The sequence below is a fragment of the Onthophagus taurus genome, chromosome 2 (genome assembly GCF_036711975.1).
Source record: "Onthophagus taurus isolate NC chromosome 2, IU_Otau_3.0, whole genome shotgun sequence".
Taxonomy (NCBI): domain Eukaryota; kingdom Metazoa; phylum Arthropoda; class Insecta; order Coleoptera; family Scarabaeidae; genus Onthophagus; species Onthophagus taurus.
Window position 1 is genome coordinate 24,667,342 of NC_091967.1, and position 17,676 is coordinate 24,685,017.

General features: G+C 32.3%; 1 protein-coding gene across 1 annotated transcript; it reads right to left on the minus strand.

Moving 5' to 3' along the window:
• Nucleotides 1-6,374: 6,374 nt before the first annotated feature.
• Nucleotides 6,375-15,586, minus strand: LOC111418985 (heat shock protein 90 Gp93). The gene is made up of 3 exons (XM_023051718.2): nucleotides 15,310-15,586; nucleotides 15,154-15,246; nucleotides 6,375-8,710 (listed from the first exon to the last, which is right to left on the minus strand). Exons 1-3 carry the CDS (start codon nucleotides 15,353-15,355, stop codon nucleotides 6,492-6,494), a joined length of 2,358 nt encoding a protein of 785 aa, XP_022907486.1. The 5' UTR covers nucleotides 15,356-15,586; the 3' UTR covers nucleotides 6,375-6,491.
• Nucleotides 15,587-17,676: the final 2,090 nt, after the last annotated feature.

Here is a 17,676-nt window from a genome sequence, read left to right on the forward strand (position 1 = left end):
TATTTTACAAAGAGTAAAAAGAGAATGCTATCCAGTTCAAGAAGCCTTCAGGGTAACCGAGACATGTGCTGAAGTGGAACTGCAGAAGTTAATGGATCACACGGCATCAAGATTAATTTCACATCTTAAAGATGCTGTAGAACCATTAAATAATGACGAAAAACAATCACTAACTTTAATAAGTAAATGGGGATGTGATGGTTCCCAGCAGATGCAATTTAAAATTAAATTCGAAAATGAAACCGAATCTGATAGTAATATTTTTCCGAGCTCTGTAGTTCCACTACAGTTGGTTTATGGGCAGGACAAGAAAATTTTATGGCAAAACCCTACGCCGTAATCACCGCGTTACTGTCGACCTATACGAATACGGTTCATTCGGGAGAGCACTGATGTAACAAATCAAGAAATCGATTATATTAAAGAACAGATAACAACTCTGTCCACAACTAAACTTGAAAACACCCGTATAAAACACGAAATATTATTTACAATGGTGGACGGAAAGGTGTGTAACGCCGTAACTCAGACCAAATCAACAATGAGATGCTACATTTGCAATGCAACATCATCCGAATTTAATGATCTTGCCAAAAGTAGGCTACCTAAAAAAGAAAATTTAAGTTTTGGGCTGTCATTACTACATGCTCGTATAAGATTTTTTGAAAGTATGTTACACCTAGCGTATAAATTACCAATAAAGAAATGGAATGTGCGACTTACAATAGAAGAGAAAAAAATAATCGAAAACAGGAAAAAGAACATTCAAGAAAGTTTCAAATCTCAGCTTGGACTATTAGTTGACATCCCTAAAGCCAATTTTGGCAATACGAATGATGGAAATACGAGCAGAAGATTTTTTGACAACTATGAAATAGCCGCATCTATTACGGGAATCGACAGAAATTTAATTTACCGCTTAAAAATCATTCTCGATACTTTATGTAGCGGATATAATATTAATATTAAAAGATTTCAAGACTATGCTCAGGAAACGGCAAAACTATATGTAAAATTATATAACTTTTATCCAATGTCCCCTACCTTGCATAAGGTGCTCCGACATGGAGCTGAGGTTATAAAGGAAGTCATTCTCCCTATTGGTCAACTTTCTGAAGAAGCTGCCGAAGCTAGAAACAAGCATATAAGAGCTTATAGACTAAATTATTCACGAAAATTCTCACGTGAGGCTTGTAACATGGACGTGCTAAATAGGCTTCTTTTAACATCTGATCCTGTGCTAACAGGCATGAGAGAACTCCCAAAGAAAAGTAAAAAGCCTTTATTAAAGGACGTTTTAGATTTTTAGGAGAGGGTAATGTTTCAAACCCAAAAATTTGTGATAATAACAATAACATTTTTGAATAAATAGTTCTAAAGTAAAATTATTAGTGTTTTATTATTTACTGTTATTTTATTACTCATAAATTTAATCAATAAACACATCTATAGATGTTTTAGGTAAAAAAATATTTTTGGCCAGGTTTTCAGCTCAAATACCCCACAGTGCGATGGAGGTCCTTTTTAAACGAGAATTTCCAATAATCGGTTATTGATTATTGCTGGCCAAGTAGAGGGGTCGTGTAGATTTATAGTTGATGAGGTCGAAGATACATTATCAATTTCTATTTCAGTATTTTTTTTTTCATACGCGGAACTTGCAGGGCTAGTGGTAATACTGGTAATGTCATCAGTTGGGATAGTAATGTTACTAATATTATCAGATGTTGCTTCGTCGATAGAAAAATTCCTCGCTGAAGTCGAAATTGGATTATTATCTTCATCTAACTTAACAAACTTAAGCATAGAATTTCGTAATTTTTTTTCTTGCTTATCTTTTTCCGCTTTACGCTTTCTATAAAAAGCACCAGATTCATGCTTTGGCTCGGTAGAACCGGGCCTGTACTTAGGCATAACACTCGACAGAACCCTAAAATTCTTTGCCCACTCTATCAAAGTGAAGATGAAAGTGAAACTCGCGCCAAGCCCTTCATATCCCTGTCATCCAGAGGTCACGGAATTTCCACAAAATGTACCTTGCACATTTACAAATCCATATGCAGATCAATTATAGAATATGGATCTATACTTCTAAACGAGGCGCCTAGAACATCAAGACACCATTTAGAAGTCGCAGAAAGATCGGCATTGAGGTCCATAACCCGAATAAGGAATCCCCAAAATCCTCTTTTCAACCCTAGCAATGATCTCCTTTATAACCTCACTAATATCCCTCCCATTAACTTCCGTCTACAATCTTTATCTCGTAAAACTACCCCAAATTTCCCTACCAATCTTCTCCGCCATATGCTCATTATCTCTAGAGTAAACCACCCATCTGATCGCCCACCACTTCTTCAAAAACTGTTGATGAACAGAGAAGACTGAAGCTGCCGCTAACTAGAACTTGCATGGGCAGAAAGACTCCGGTCGATAACCCTATTTTTGGCTGAGTTTTAATTTATAACTTCTTTTTTGTATTTATGTATTCCTTTTTTATTTAATTATTTGTATTTTTTGCATCCAAAAATAAAATTTTTTTCTCTCGAAAAAAAAAAATTGATCATTTCTCAAAAACTAAAAACGATTTTTCAAAATGGCTTTTTGCATTAAAAAGGGGATACTTTAATTAATAATCGAAAGTGATAACAGCGACAGTTCTGTTAGTAATGAATGAGATGATGAATTACAAGCGAAGAAAAAAAAACTAGACGAAACTGTAACAAGAGATTTTATACATCGTATTGGGATTGTTACAATGAGGCTGCTAATGACAAACCCGATATAAATGAAGTTGTATTCAATGAAAAAAGTTCTATTGGGGTTGAACTTGATTATAATCTGCAGTGTCCAAAACCTAAAAGAGATACTAATTCCTGTGAATATATATAAAATATATATAAAAAACTTCTTACTTGCTTATATTTTAAATATTTATTGGAACCGGTTTCGACACATAAAGGTCATCATCAGCCAAAATCTTTGCAAGCGAAAAATAAAAAAAAGAAAATCACATTAAAATCTAATTTCGTTATAAAAATTATTAACTTACGTCATAAGTTGAATTTTATAAAAATAACACATTGAATATTAAAATATTAAAATTTAAATAAATAAACTATGGTAAAATGTTAAAATTAAATAAATATGTTACAAATTAAAATGAAACGTACGACAAGACGAACATAGCAAACAATAATGGAAAATTTTACATGAAAGTAAGTACACTTTCAGTAAAATCGGAAAATTATTATTTTATTTGTTTAGTTTTTCTTTTCTTGCTTTTTGATAGGAAGGAGTATAATGGGGTGTAAAAAGTATCAACTTGATCGTTGAAAAGATTTATCCTTTTATTTTTCCTATGTTTAATAATTTCAAATGTTTCCAAAAGATCCAGTTTAAACCCTTTCTCGCATTTATGTAACAATTTCGTGTTATCGAAGTCGATAATATGACTAGTTAATTGACTGTGTTTGAATATGTTAGAATTCGTTTTTGTTTTATGTTCATGTAGTCTTATATCAAGTCTACGACCTGTTTGCCCAATATATAAACTATTACATTCTTTATAATTAACTTTATAAACTCCAGAATCTTCAAGATTATTTTTATTATGTTTTAAATGATGATTTGATAACAAGTTTAGAATTGTTTTTCTATTACTATAGGCCAATGTTATACCATATTTAGCAAGAATCTTCTGGGCTTGTTGAGAAGTATCATTAAAAGTAATAGGTTTGTAAATGTTATTCTTTAAGGGTTTAGTGTATAAAACATAATTATTGTAATCTTATTTAAAAGGTTGTTAATTATATTGTTTGAAAAACCATTTTGTTTAGCTAAGCAATAGATATAATTGAGTGCTATAACACGATTTTCTTTTGACAATGGGTAATCCAGAACTCTATTAATTAAATAACGGAAACTTGCTATTTTTTGGGAAAAAGGATGTGCAGAATCTTCAGGAATAATTGTTGTTTGTTTTCTAAATATATCATATTTCAATTTTTCGTCTTCATTAGTCAACTTTAGGTCTAAAAAGTTTAGTTCCTTATTGATTTCTTTTTCCACCGTGAACTTTAAATTTTTATGAATATTATTAAGGTACTCATGAAAAAGATCTAAGTCTGCATTGTTAACTTCCCATATTATAAAGATGTCATCTACATATCTTATCCATTTTATGATATTATTGTTGTAAGGATTATTATTAGATATTATATAATTATTTTCAATATAATCAAGGTAGATTTCTGCTAAAATTTCAGATAAGGGCATCCCCATTGGTAAACCTTCATTAATCTTATAAAAGTTATCGTTAAAAGTGCAGTAGTTTTGTGTGACTATATGTTTTAAAATATTATTAAGTTGTGAGGTTATATTATTATCTTTGAAATGACTATCGAACAAGTTACTTGCTAGTTTTAGGCCCACTTTTACCATCCTCCTGATAAACTATCTAGAGGATAGTTGCCATGGTTACGGCGGTTTTAAGCGCTTTCATTGGCTAAGGCTCGTTACTACCATCTTCTGGTTAAGCTATCTAAGGGATTATTACTATGGTTACGGCTATTTCACACGCTCTGATTGGCTAGTAGATGTGTTTATCTAAATTTAACTAAAAGATGGTAGTAATGGACCTAAGAGTTGGATTTATCTATCGGATAAATGTATCAAGAAGTGATAAAAGTGGGCCTCATCAAAGGATAAAAATATTTTATTTGCTAAATTAAGATTTTTAGTGTTTTGAACGAATTCCAAGGAATTTGATATGGAAAATTTAGGTTTAAAGTTTATCATTTAAAAAATGTTGAGCATAAACTTGGCCAGTTTAGATGTTGGTGAATTATTGAAAGCGGTAATAGGACGGTAATAGGCATGTCTATTTTGTGCAATTTAGGTAAAGAATAAAGTTTTGGGTTCATATTTATGAAATATGAACTGAAATAGTATATTAAAAAACAAGTTTCGTAAGACACGCTTGAAATGCACGAATTCAAGTTGAAAAACGAGTGGCGAAGCCACGAGTTTTTTAATGAATGAGTGCTTTAAGTCTTATGAAACGTGTTTTTTATGCTATTTTTTGTAATTCGCGTTTTTATACTTTTTTTTAACAAAAATAAAGTAAATTTTAACAATGTAGGGAAATAGGTATGTAGCAGTTGGTAACACCGGAACACTTGAAAACAGAAACTTTGAATTGACAATTAGAAACTGTCAAAACACAAAATATATTCACCTGAAAAAAATATTTGATGTACACCTCCCAAAATAAGAGAAATTGCTCAGAGTCAATGTCCTCATCATTGTGGACCTTGTATTCGATGCTAAGAACGTGTTTAAACGTCCATAGACAAAAATTGTCACATTGACAACTAGAAAAATTAATGACCCAATGTCACCAACTTGAACTGCTTCCATAAAATGTTACTAAAATCTCATTACAGCATCGGATGCTGTAAGGAGTCTCATTACAGCACCCGTTTGAGTACTGTTATAGCTTCCATTACCGTAGTGAATTACAAAAAAGTTATTTATCCAAACAGGTTTTATATTTAGGTTAGGAAAAAATGTTATAAGTGTTTCTTTGTTTTTGTTTATAATTTCTTTCGTTTTTCTAACGATCGAATCTAACGGATTTTTATTTAATTTAACGTAGTTATTATCTTTCATGAATTGTTCTGTTTTGTGTATATATGTATTTTTATCAATGATTACAATACCCGCTCCTTTATCTACTTTTACGAAAACTGCTAATAGATTTAATTGTTTCGTAATGTTAGAATGACTGTCCAAGTTGTATTTTATCATGAGGATGCCAATTTTTATTTTTTTTTTGTTTTTTTAAAAAAGTTATTAGATCACTTCTAATCTCGTCATATTCAGGCGAATTTTTGATTATAATATCAAATTCTATGGATGTTAAGGGACGATTAATTTTTGGTTTTAATGCAAATTTATGCCCTTTGTTTAGAAGTTTTTCTTCTTCTTTTGTAAATGAAATTGTGAAATTCGCAAACTGTGACGGACCATAGGTGTCAGATGGAGAATTTCTGTTCTTCTCTTATTTTGTTTCTTCTCAAGTTGTTAATCTTTTTTTCGTGGCTCATGCACCTTTTATTGATTGCAAAATTTTATTTATTGGCAAAACGACGGTGACGTCACCAAAGTTTTTCCAAATTTTTTTAACTAAAACCGTTTGAAAAATAAAAAATTATAGAAGCCTTCAATTTTGCTAAACTATTGAATAAGCCAATAAAAAAAATGTCTAAAAGTAGAACATTGCAAAAGTAGAGCGTTTTTTAGTATAAAAATGTTACCAAAATTAAAATATCTCTTAATAATAACAACAACAAAAAATTGAAGAAATCAAATTAAGTTCATATTTATATTATATTTAAATAGAAAAATTAACAGTCTTCATTTACGGTCTAAATAATAACACATTCACGCATAAAACACACTCAAAAATTATTATCTCTTAACACATTTTACAACTCATCATGATCTTCTGAGTCGGCTTCAGCGTCGACTTCCTGTTCCGCTTCTTCGTCGGGAATACCATCCTCTGGAACATCTTCCTCTTCCTCAACTTGTTCGTCCAGTGAAACCCCTAAAGTCTTTCTCATCATTACCTCAATACTTTGAGCGAAATCGTGCGTTTCTTTCAGCATGTACCCAGATCTTAAAGTTGCTGTTCTAAACAACATCAAAGCCATATCTTTAGCTGCAGGATCTGATGGATCATCATTAACCCTTTTCAATAATTCCCTCATCAATGGATGTCTTGGATTGATTTCTAACGTTTTCTTTTGATTCAAATAATAGGAACGTTGTGCGTCATCTGCTTTTTGATGGGCATTTGAAACAGCTAATCTTTCCATGTTTCCAGTCCATCCAAACATAGAGGCAACTAAAGCACACGGTGAATCACTAAGTCTTTCAGATACAGTTGCTCTTGCAATGTGTTCTTTTAAAGCATCATCACCCAACCATTTAGTTAAAGGTTCAAAAGTTGCTTGATATTGCTCTAATTGTTTTTTACCACCTTCCGCTTCTGTTAGAGAAAATCCTTCTTTGGCTACATTTTGGAACTTTTTACCTTCAAATTCAGGAATGGCAGAGAGGGTGTATTCATCAACAGCTTCGACCATGTATAAAACTTCGTAACCTTTACGTAAAAGTCTTTCGACGAAAGGAGATTTCATGACTTCTTCTTTTGATGATCCAGCCATGTAATAAATTCTTTCTTGTTTTGGTTTCATGCGTTTTACGTAATCCGCCAAGGAAGTCATTTCGTCACCGTTTGAGGAGAAGAACATTAATAATTTTGCCAATCTCGTTCTATTGCTGGGATCTTCAATTGTACCTAATTTAATGTTGGTGGAATACTCCTTCCAGAATTTTAAGTACTCTTCATCAGGAATCTTTTTCAACATATCCAAAACTTTCCTAACCAATTTCTTTTTGATTACTTTAATCAATTTGTGTTGTTGGAGAGTTTCACGTGAAACGTTCAAAGGTAAATCATCCGAATCGACGATACCTCTAATAAAGTTTAAGTAATTAGGCATCATATCATTAAATTCGTCGGTGATAAAAACGCGACGAACAAATAATTTAATATTATCGGTTTTTGTACCGTATTTATTAAAGCTTTCGGATGGTTGGACTTTAGGAACGAATAAAAGTGCCTTAAATGTAACTTCACCTTCAGCAACAAAATGTACTTTAGTAAGTGGTTCCCCACTATCTTTAGTTAAAGCTTTATAAAATTCATCGTATTCTTTGTCTTCGACTTCCGCTGGTTTTCTAGTCCAAATTGGTTTGCTATCGTTTAATAATTCCCAATCCCAAACTGTTTTATCGACCTTTTTCGTTTTTGGCTTATCTTCCTCGGCTTCTTCTTCTTCAACGGCAGCTTCATCTTCAACATCTTTCTTTTCTTCCTCTTTGTCTTCATCTTCAATAACTTCTTCGACTTGCTCCGTGCGACTCGCCCATAAATAAATCGGGAAATTAATGAATTGGGAGTATTTCTTAACTAAGTTTCTGATGGTGTCGATTTCTAAAAAGTCTTTTGCTTCCGGTTTTAATTGTAAACTAACGGTTGTTCCACGTTTTAATGTATCACCGCGTGGATCTTCAACGATGCTAAATGAGGCTGAATCGGATTCCCAAATGTATTGAGTATCCGCGTTGTGTTTAGTGGTAACAATAACTTTATCGGCAACTAAAAATGCCGAATAAAAACCAACGCCGAATTGTCCAATCATATCATTCATATCTTGAGAGGTACTCGCATCTTGCATTTTACTCAAAAAGTCGGCTGTTCCAGATTTGGCGATTGTACCGAGGTTATTTACGAGATCTTGTTTTGACATGCCAATACCGGAATCGGTGATATGAAGCATGTTGTTTTCTTTATCCGCTTTTATTCGAATATTTAAGTCTGAGTTGGTGTCTAATTGACCAGAATCGGTTAAAGAAAGCAAACGGATTTTATCGATAGCATCGGAAGCGTTTGAGATTAATTCTCTTAAGAAGATTTCTTTGTTACGGTAAAGAGAATTGATGATAAGTTTCATCATACGGTTAACTTCGGTTTGAAATTGGAATTTTTCCGCTTTATCGCGGAGCTCTTTCATTTGGGCTACATTTAAACCGTCGAGTTTAATTGCTTCTTCTTCTCTTTGCACTGCTTCAGTATCTGTAAAAAAAATTATTTTTAAAGATGTTTCTATTTTAAGATAAGTATTTTGATTAGAAGATAAAAGATAAAGGTACTTTTTTTTGAGATCAGATTAAAGTTTAACTAAATCCTTGGAAAATATAACGTTTTTATCTTCAAAAAACACAATAATTCTCACGATGCCTATCATATTAATAGATTTTACTCGATTATGTACTACCATTACTTGTGAATATGGTTGAGTATCTAAGCAGTTCAACTTAGAAATTTTGAAAGAAATTTTTTTAGCCTGTTGTGTCATTAATATCCCAAGGTTTATTTTTCGCTAGGTGTTGTTCTAACGCCAGTTGTTGAATATTAGTTTTCCAGACAAAGGTACGACCAACGGAAGGCCTACGTCGCATGGACCTCGACGAACTATCTGTTAAGATCACCAACAGCGTTTAAGAGGCGACGAAAGATTGAGTACCAATACGAATGATCCTCATGGAACAGCGACGTCAAACAAATAAAGACGCGAAGTGACAATGCGATAGCTTTTTATATTTTATTTATAAATAAAATCATACTGAAAGATGTGAGAAGCCATAACACGAAAAGCGGGTTTAGCGGGTTTTCGAAAAAGCTATAGCTCGATACCCCTTCCGCCTGATCTTCATAGATTGTCAAAAGGCGTTCAACTCCGTCTAGGTATCGAAAATACTAGAAGCAATGGACAAGGTGAGAATCGATTCACGATACTCTAACCTAGTCCAACATATCTACACCAATACAACACTACGGGTCAAACTGGGTGAAGACATGCTGATAGCGAGCGAACCAGAGGTGTTGAAGGATATGCTGGAGCAGATCCATAAAATATTACAAGTGGGTCTAAGGATAAACCTTCAAAAGACAAAGATCTCGAGTCAGCATACTCTCCATTTATTTTGCTCACGATATCAAAGTTGGGCAAAGAAAATCAGACCACCGAAATAACAAGGATATAATTGACATGGACGAGCGTTTGGGAAATTAACTTGAAACGGAAATGTTCGAATCCTGCGGTAATAACATATGGCCTGGAAACCATAGCGTTAACGAAAAAATGAAAATAGACTAAGGACAATCGATACAGGCATGGAAAGGGCAATGCTGGGGATCAGTCTCAGACACAAAGTGCGCTATAAGATGGCAGACGTAGTGGAAAAATTTGCTGGTCTGTAGTGGCGATGGTCAGAACACGTCGCAAGACAAGACAAGACAACATCAGATGGCTGAACAAAAGATGGCCAGACAATAAATCGGAGAGTGGGAAGACCGCAACGAAGATAGCTTGGTGACATGGATGTATTTTTGGCGCTGTTAATAATATTGTTCCTATCTTCATTCCACGCAATTTCTATGGTGTCTGTATAATTTATGCAATTTTAATCGATTTTTTCCTTTAGTCTTGTCCGGGAGAGAATTTTGGTGTTTTCATCTATTAAAAATTTTATGTTGAATTTGATAATACATATAGTTGGAAGGCTTTCGCTTTGTCAGTATGCAAGAAAGGCGGCATTTACTTAGCACCAATCCATATTGTGTTTTTGAATTTGCCAGTCAGTGTGATACTGGACGTGCCAGTTGCTGATTTCTGACCTCTTGTATTAAGAAATGTTATGTTGTAATTTATGGTCGAAATATGTGTTGTTAATATGAAATTCGTAATGAGCGCATATCGATATTAGTTGATTCCCATTATCAGTCATCATCCCCCGCATTAAATCTTCCCTTAGTGCTAGGGATGGTTGTTTCCGATTCTTGAGTTAAGATCTCCTCAAATAAACATGTTTTCTTTACTAGGGAATTTACCATTAAGTTGTTAATGGTATTTTAGGTGATGTCCCAAAAACGCTCTCACTTTTTTTGATTTGCTTTCTATTTCCAGGATGCTTTCCTGATCTTTACTACCTATTCCACAATTTTTCAGTCCAGGTGTCAATTCTGAGTGTATTCCTTTTCCAAAGCCTTTCTTCGTATTTTTGCGTAATGTCATCTTTAATCTGTACATTATCCGAGGTTGATGTGACAGTTCTGTGAGCATTTTGAGGTTTTCATGGAGTGTAGGTCTCACCTTCCAACTCTCCTCATTTACCCAGGCTTGGTACCGACATCGGTGTTCACTGGGGTATTCAAATTACCTAGCTTATATCGAAGGGATTCCGGTTCCAGTAAAGTAGCTAAACAATAATCTGTGTCATGGCACATTTTCCCGTTTAGCAATTGGTCTCAGAACCAGTCGAACATATTTAGCGTCGTTACTTGTAGTAACAGTGGAGAATGTTATCAATCCTTTATTAATAGCACTAAAATACAAATTTATTAACTTCCGGGAATAGGTTCAAGTGATTAAAAAAAACGACTGTATTGTCATGCCGATATTTCGCATTACTTTAATGCTTCCTTAGGGCCTGATGGCTTGTCTTATATAAGTCAACAAAAAACATAACAGACCCCGTACACATCAGAAAATAAAATAAAAATCACGTGCGATTGACCAACAACTCATAAACATGTGGCGTTCTTTGTTTTTGAATTTCAATAGTTCAATTCAAGTTCAAATATTGGAACTATGGGCTAAACGGGTCAATAAAGATTTTTCTGCAACAACATCAACAACTGGATGGCCGACAGCTTCAAACGGAAGCTATGGGAAAATTACAAATCAAGGGCGGACTTTCACAATTGGTGATAGCGACACTGACGAAGAGTCAAATAGTGACAACGAACCTTTGTCAGAAATACAAAAGAAGTTACCGAAAAAAAGAAACTGGCAAAAATCCGATCTTATTTTTGGGTTTCTGAACTTTGAGAAACTGATACAATCGGCTCTCATTCTTCCTGATCCGGTGGAATGCTTTGAGCTTTTTCTTGATGATAGCATTATATCATTTTTGGCAGAAATGACGACGTTATATGCACATGAAAAGGGTGAACTTAATTTCCGAGTTTCCAATGAAGAAATACAGTGTTTTTTGGCCATAGTACTATTATCTGTCTATTGTGTTGTAGATAGATTAGAATGTGGTGGGAGCTAGGAACCGAATCTTGCAGTATAGACAGTAGTGAAGTCTATGAGAAGAAATAGATTCGAAATGATAAAAAGATATCTCCACTATGCAAATAATAATAACCTTCCTCCGGGCGACAAATTTGCAAAAGAACGAGAATTGATGCAAATGCTTAATTCAAAATTTTTGAAATACTCAGAACTTGAAAAAAGGCTGAGTGTTGACGAAAGTATGGTTCCATACTTTGGTAAGCACGGGGAAAAACAATTTTTAAAAGGAAAGCCGATATTGCGAACCTTTTGGGTATTTGATGCGATTTAAACTATACCAAGAAAAAAATGCGACAACCACAAAAAAAGTAAGAAAACCAATTATAAAGGAACCAGCATCTGGTGTAGGAAAGTCTGCTTTACTTGGATTGATAAATGTCCTACCAAAACAAACTAGTAACTCATTTACAGGAAAAAGATATGGATGTATGGAACTATCAAATAAAATAGAACTGAAAAGTGTCCCATAATGCCTTCAAAAGTGGTAGAAAAGAAGGACAGAGGTGTCTATGACTATTGCACAGAAATTGCCAATAAACTAATCGATGGTCAGTACTTATGATTCTACACTCCCAGAATGTAGAATGGAAAGATGGATATCAAAACAGAAAAAAGGTTGCCAGTTGCATAACCTCATATAGTAGCTTAATACAATAAATTTATGGGCGGTGTAGACAGGATGGATGAGAACATAGACAACTACAGGATTTCCATTAGATCAAAGAAGTGGTGCTTGGCAATTTTTGGGTTTTGTGTCGATATTTCAGTGTACAACTTATGGCTGCTATATAAAAAAGGACTTGGGATTATTTGCATTTTCGAAGAAAAGTTGTGCAAACGTATTTACAAAAATATAGTATTCCCAAAACAACCACAGGATTGTCCACGCAAGAAAACAAAATCGCTGTGCTTTCTGTAATAAAATCAGAAAATCAGTCTTGTCAAAAATGTAAAGTCAATCTGCATGAATCCTGTTTAGTTCACTTCTACACATAAACAATTCCAATACATTTATTGTTAAAGTTTATGTTGATTTTATTGAAAAAGTATATGGTCCCGTTCATAGATATCGTTTCATTAATGGAAAATTAAAAAAACTACGAAAAAATAGTTTTTTCTTAAAAATAATGATTGAAGTAAGTTACAAAGGATAAAAACTGCACCAAAATGACACTGGAAACACAAAAATCTTAAAAAAAATTAATTCGGGCATAAACGGGTTAAAGTAATGAGAAATATCGGCATGAGTGGTTCTTTTTTATTCATTTTGGATATTACTCATGGATGTTAATAAATTTATCTTTTAGTGTTAGTAGTAGTAGTTAGTATTTTTTTCTTCTAAGAGATTAATGACCATACGTTGAAAAAGGACACACAGTTAAAAAACCTCTATAGATTTCTAGAAGAAGCCATGACTCACTTTGGACTATAGCCCCATAGAAGAGAAAGGCGATCATGTTTTCAATGAGTACCATATTAGTTTTCAATCATTTTTAACAATTTGGTAATGTTATAAACCTATTTTGGACAATATTAATTGCAGTTTTTAAGTATTTTGAACAACTTAATGTAGCTGTGAATCACTTCTCAATCATTTATGAAAACTTCCAATGATTGCCCACAAGTTTTCAATCATTTTGAGCAAAGTGAAATAGTTTTGAACAACTGGTGGTTGTCATGACACTGATAATGATGAGTCGATTGCGTCGAGCACTAAAAGAGTTTTGCTTCGTCATCACGATCACTACTAATCCAGGTAACTTAGCCTTCAACCTAATCGTTTCAATGAGAAAATTAGAAAATATCTAAAACTCAATATCTCAAAAACTAAAAGATGTTTTGAAAATCCGTTTGATTTGTTGAAAAGCTTACAATTTGTAGAATTATTGCTGTTAATTTCTTAATGATTTATGAAAGCTCCAATTTATTATGATTTTTTGAAGATGAGTGAGTATAATTATGTAAACTAAAAAATTAGATAATGTCTAAAACTTAATATCTCAAAAACTAAAAGATATTTTGAAAATTCGTTTAATTCATTGAAAAGCTTACAATTTGTAGAATTATTGCTGATAATTTCTTAATGATTTATGAAAGCTCCAATTTACTATGATTTTTTGAAGATGAGTGAGTATAATTATGTAAACTAAAAAATTAGATAATACCTAAAACTTAATATCTCAAAAACTAAAAAATATTTTGAAAATCCGTTTGATTCCTTGAAAAGCTTACAATTTGTAGAATTATTGCTAATAATTTCTTAATGATTTATCAAAGCTCCTGTTTATGATGATTTTTTAAAGATAAGTGAGTATAATTATATAAACTAAAAAATTAGAAATCTCTAAAACTTAATATCTCAAAAACTAAATGATATTTTGAAAATCCGTTTAATTCGTTGAAAAGCTTACAATTTGTAGAATAAATGCTGATAATTTCATAATGGTTAGTTGTTTGTGTCATCTTTGATTTTAAGATAAAAATTTCGATTTGAAAATAAAAGATAAAGTTATTTTCTTTAGATCAGATTATATTTAACTAAACCTTGGAAAATGTAACACTTTTATCTTCAAAAAAAGATATCATTTCTCATGATGTCCATCATATTAATTGATTGTACTTGATTACATAGAATTTTTTATCATGAACTAAATTTACCATTAAATTATTGATCAAACAACTTGAAAATAGAAAGATGTACACCCCATCAACTTTAGAACCAAAAACGCCGAAATTAATTCCATTTAAACTTTGTCATATTAGTAAAAGAGAACTTGGGAGATCTCACATTGAAATTGGAAAAGCTTTAAAAGCCTGTAAGTTCAAAGACATAGTAAAGGACTAAAAAATATCAATTATTATTAACTTTTTAAGATCCAATAACGCCTAAATTTTACTCAAACGTAAAAGTGGAGTGTACAAACACCAATTTGGATAAAACAATGGAAAAGTTGATTGTAAAAGGACCTTTGGAGAAATACAATGAGCCAAAAACTGAAAATCAATGGTAATTAGCCCAAAATGTTGCAGTTTAAAGTATAATTATCATTTTTTCTGGTGGTTTTAGCTATGGTTGGTATATTAACATGTATAAACCGGATTACACATTAGAGCGAATGTTAAGCTTTAAAATTCGTCCCAAACCATTCATAAAAGAACACTTAATGTCTTATGAGAAAATTCGTGAATAATTTTACAATTAAATTCCTTCTAGCTTTAATTATATACACAATTATTAATTATTAAAACATTGTGATTAATTATTTTGATCTGGACACATCATATCGCTTTGAAATAACTAAAAGATACTCAATAAACACTGTTTTAATTACTTGGATTACTTTAACTATACAAATAAATGGAATTGAAAACAAACCTGTTCGTGAACCTTCTCTACTTGCTCCTAAATCAATATCAACTTCTTCAACGGTTCCTTGTCCTTCGAGAATATCACCTTTTACACTACATGCTGATAATAAAAAGAAATTATTAATCAAAAATACTAATACAAAATTTTTCTAACCAAACTTACCTAGGAATATAAACAAACCTATACTTATTAAATAGAACTCCTTCATTTTGACTAGGTTTATAAATCTTTTATGAGGTCAACGCACAATACAAGGCGATTTATTAACAATATTTTAGATAAATCCGTTCGAATTAACGCTTGTAATGCATCTGAAACGTGACAGCACATTCACCGGTACAAGAAGGTAAAAATGTAATAATCGCCAGCCAATCAGAAATGCCCACGCGTGATGTCCGTGGGATATTAACCAATGGGAACGCGACATTTCAAGCGAACACCAAATGGCCAACTTTCAATGGTCCAAGTTTCCTTTGGCTATCACTTTGACGATGTGGGGAATGACAACTATAATTTTTTCAAATTCAAAATTAAAAGATATTTGTATTACGTATTATTTTTATATAAATGGGTACTGTGTAATAACAATTTTTAAGTATTTATTATTGTTAACATTGATTGGAGTGACCATACATAATTTTGCAATATCATAATAGATGGCGCGAAGTTAAGTCTTAAACAAATATTTTTTTGATTTGGTTTTTAATTACTTAAAAACTTAATTAATTAAAAAATGATTATTATTTTAAACTATAAATATGTGCATTTTAATCAATACGTTAAATAAAAAAACCCTAATTTATCAATTATTTATAATTATTTCTAATACTACTAGATGGCACCACTAAATTAAATTTAACCTTTCAACCTAAAAATGTCTCTTATTAATCATTAATTTAATTGGTAACAACAATTATAATTGTTAATAAAAATTACTTACAAAGGGTTTTAAATCTCATTTTTTGCAGCGGGTTTCTCTTAGGACTGACATCTCTTCGAAAATATCACTTCTCAACTCTATTCTTCGATCTTTGATAGGATAACTTGGGACTGATTGTATGTCGAAATCCCCCGTAAGATGGCATTAGCGTCTATACTGAAATAATTTAATTAAACTAACAATTTTATTATTAATAGTGGGAATAATGAGAGACAGCAATAATAATTATTACCAGTATCATTCTTTTAATATAAAAAGTATAGATTCCAATTCGTATTATATTTTTAAATTTGTCGCTAACTTCAATTTTTAAAAGTTGAAGTTTGTTCAAAATGACAGATGAAAACGTCATTTTAAAGTGATTTTTCGGTAAGAGTATAATAAAGCAATAATGGTATGATTAAATAAATAGATTATAATTGACATTATAGCTTTGTTTCAGCTAACGTTATAACTGGTTGGAAGCTCGTCAGATGCAATCTCACATGTCATATGATGCAGTGTGATATTATGGTGATATTCAAATGTGGCAGGTGTAAAATGGTGCATCAAATTGCAAAAAGTAAAGTTATTCATAAACCTTGAAAGCAGGCAAATCCAAATATGTAAAAATATACATTTAAAAAAATAAAGTAGATGGCGACTTCCGGTATAACCGGTAGTGCTAGAAATCTGAAAATATTTTAGTCGAAGAGATCGCAATTGATAATAGTTAAATCTGAATTTTCAAATTCCAGAAATTTTGGCCAGAACCCTATATAGTTCTAATGGACGATCGTCGTGGATGACCCTGTATAATGGATAATACCATTGTCTTTAAATATTTAATGATAATAATAACAATGATAATACATAATTTGTCCGCAGTTGTTAAATTTGGCAAAAGAGATAAAAAATAATTAAAAAAAAAAGTTAATTATTAATTTTTTGCAACGGAAATAAAAAAAATTTGCAAAATTGCAAAATTTTTCTCTTAGGAGTGACTTCTCTTGACCGGAAATATCACTTCTCAACTCTATTCTTCCCTGGTTTCGGGAGTCCCTTCTTGAAAGGATGGACTAGACTACTTTGATTGTTTTTGGAACCTACGCATAATCCTTCTTGGAAACTACTAATTCGGCCATACTACTTCTCTGAATTCCACTGGAAGAACTCTCGAACTCCTTCAACCGAAGTCTTCTCTTGGGAACTCTAACTCTTGACCGAACTGCACCTCAAAACTTTTCCATTCAGCTACGATCTATTTCAACAAACATTAGATAATAAAATTTATCTTAATGCTATTATGAAAACAAACGAAGACATTGATAAGGAAGTAGAAAAGTTCTTAATACGTTGAGCGCCGCGTGGCCACCGGTGGACATAGTGTGTTTCTATTCTGGGACCAAGATTTTTTTTTGTTGATTAGCGTTGTAAGTTGTTTTCTCTCCCACAGGCTGCTTACTTGGTCATTCTTTTGCTCATTTTTGAGCTCCGATTCTCAAGTGTTACCTTTAATAACTTGAAAGAGCAACAAATTCATCAAATTTTTATATTTTCGTATCTATCTCGATATTGACGTATCTAAGAGCAAAAGTGCAAGAGAGCAA

Coding starts and splice junctions, on each gene's coding strand:
- LOC111418985 (XM_023051718.2), bottom strand. CDS start 15,355: ATGAAGGAGTTCTATTTAATAAGTATAGGTTTGTTTATATTCCTAG. Junction 15,247..15,309: donor AGGTTTGTTTATATTCCTAG/GTAAGTTTGGTT, acceptor TTTTATTATCAG/CATGTAGTGTAAAAGGTGAT. Junction 8,711..15,153: donor TAGAGAAGGTTCACGAACAG/GTTTGTTTTCAA, acceptor TTTTTTTTACAG/ATACTGAAGCAGTGCAAAGA.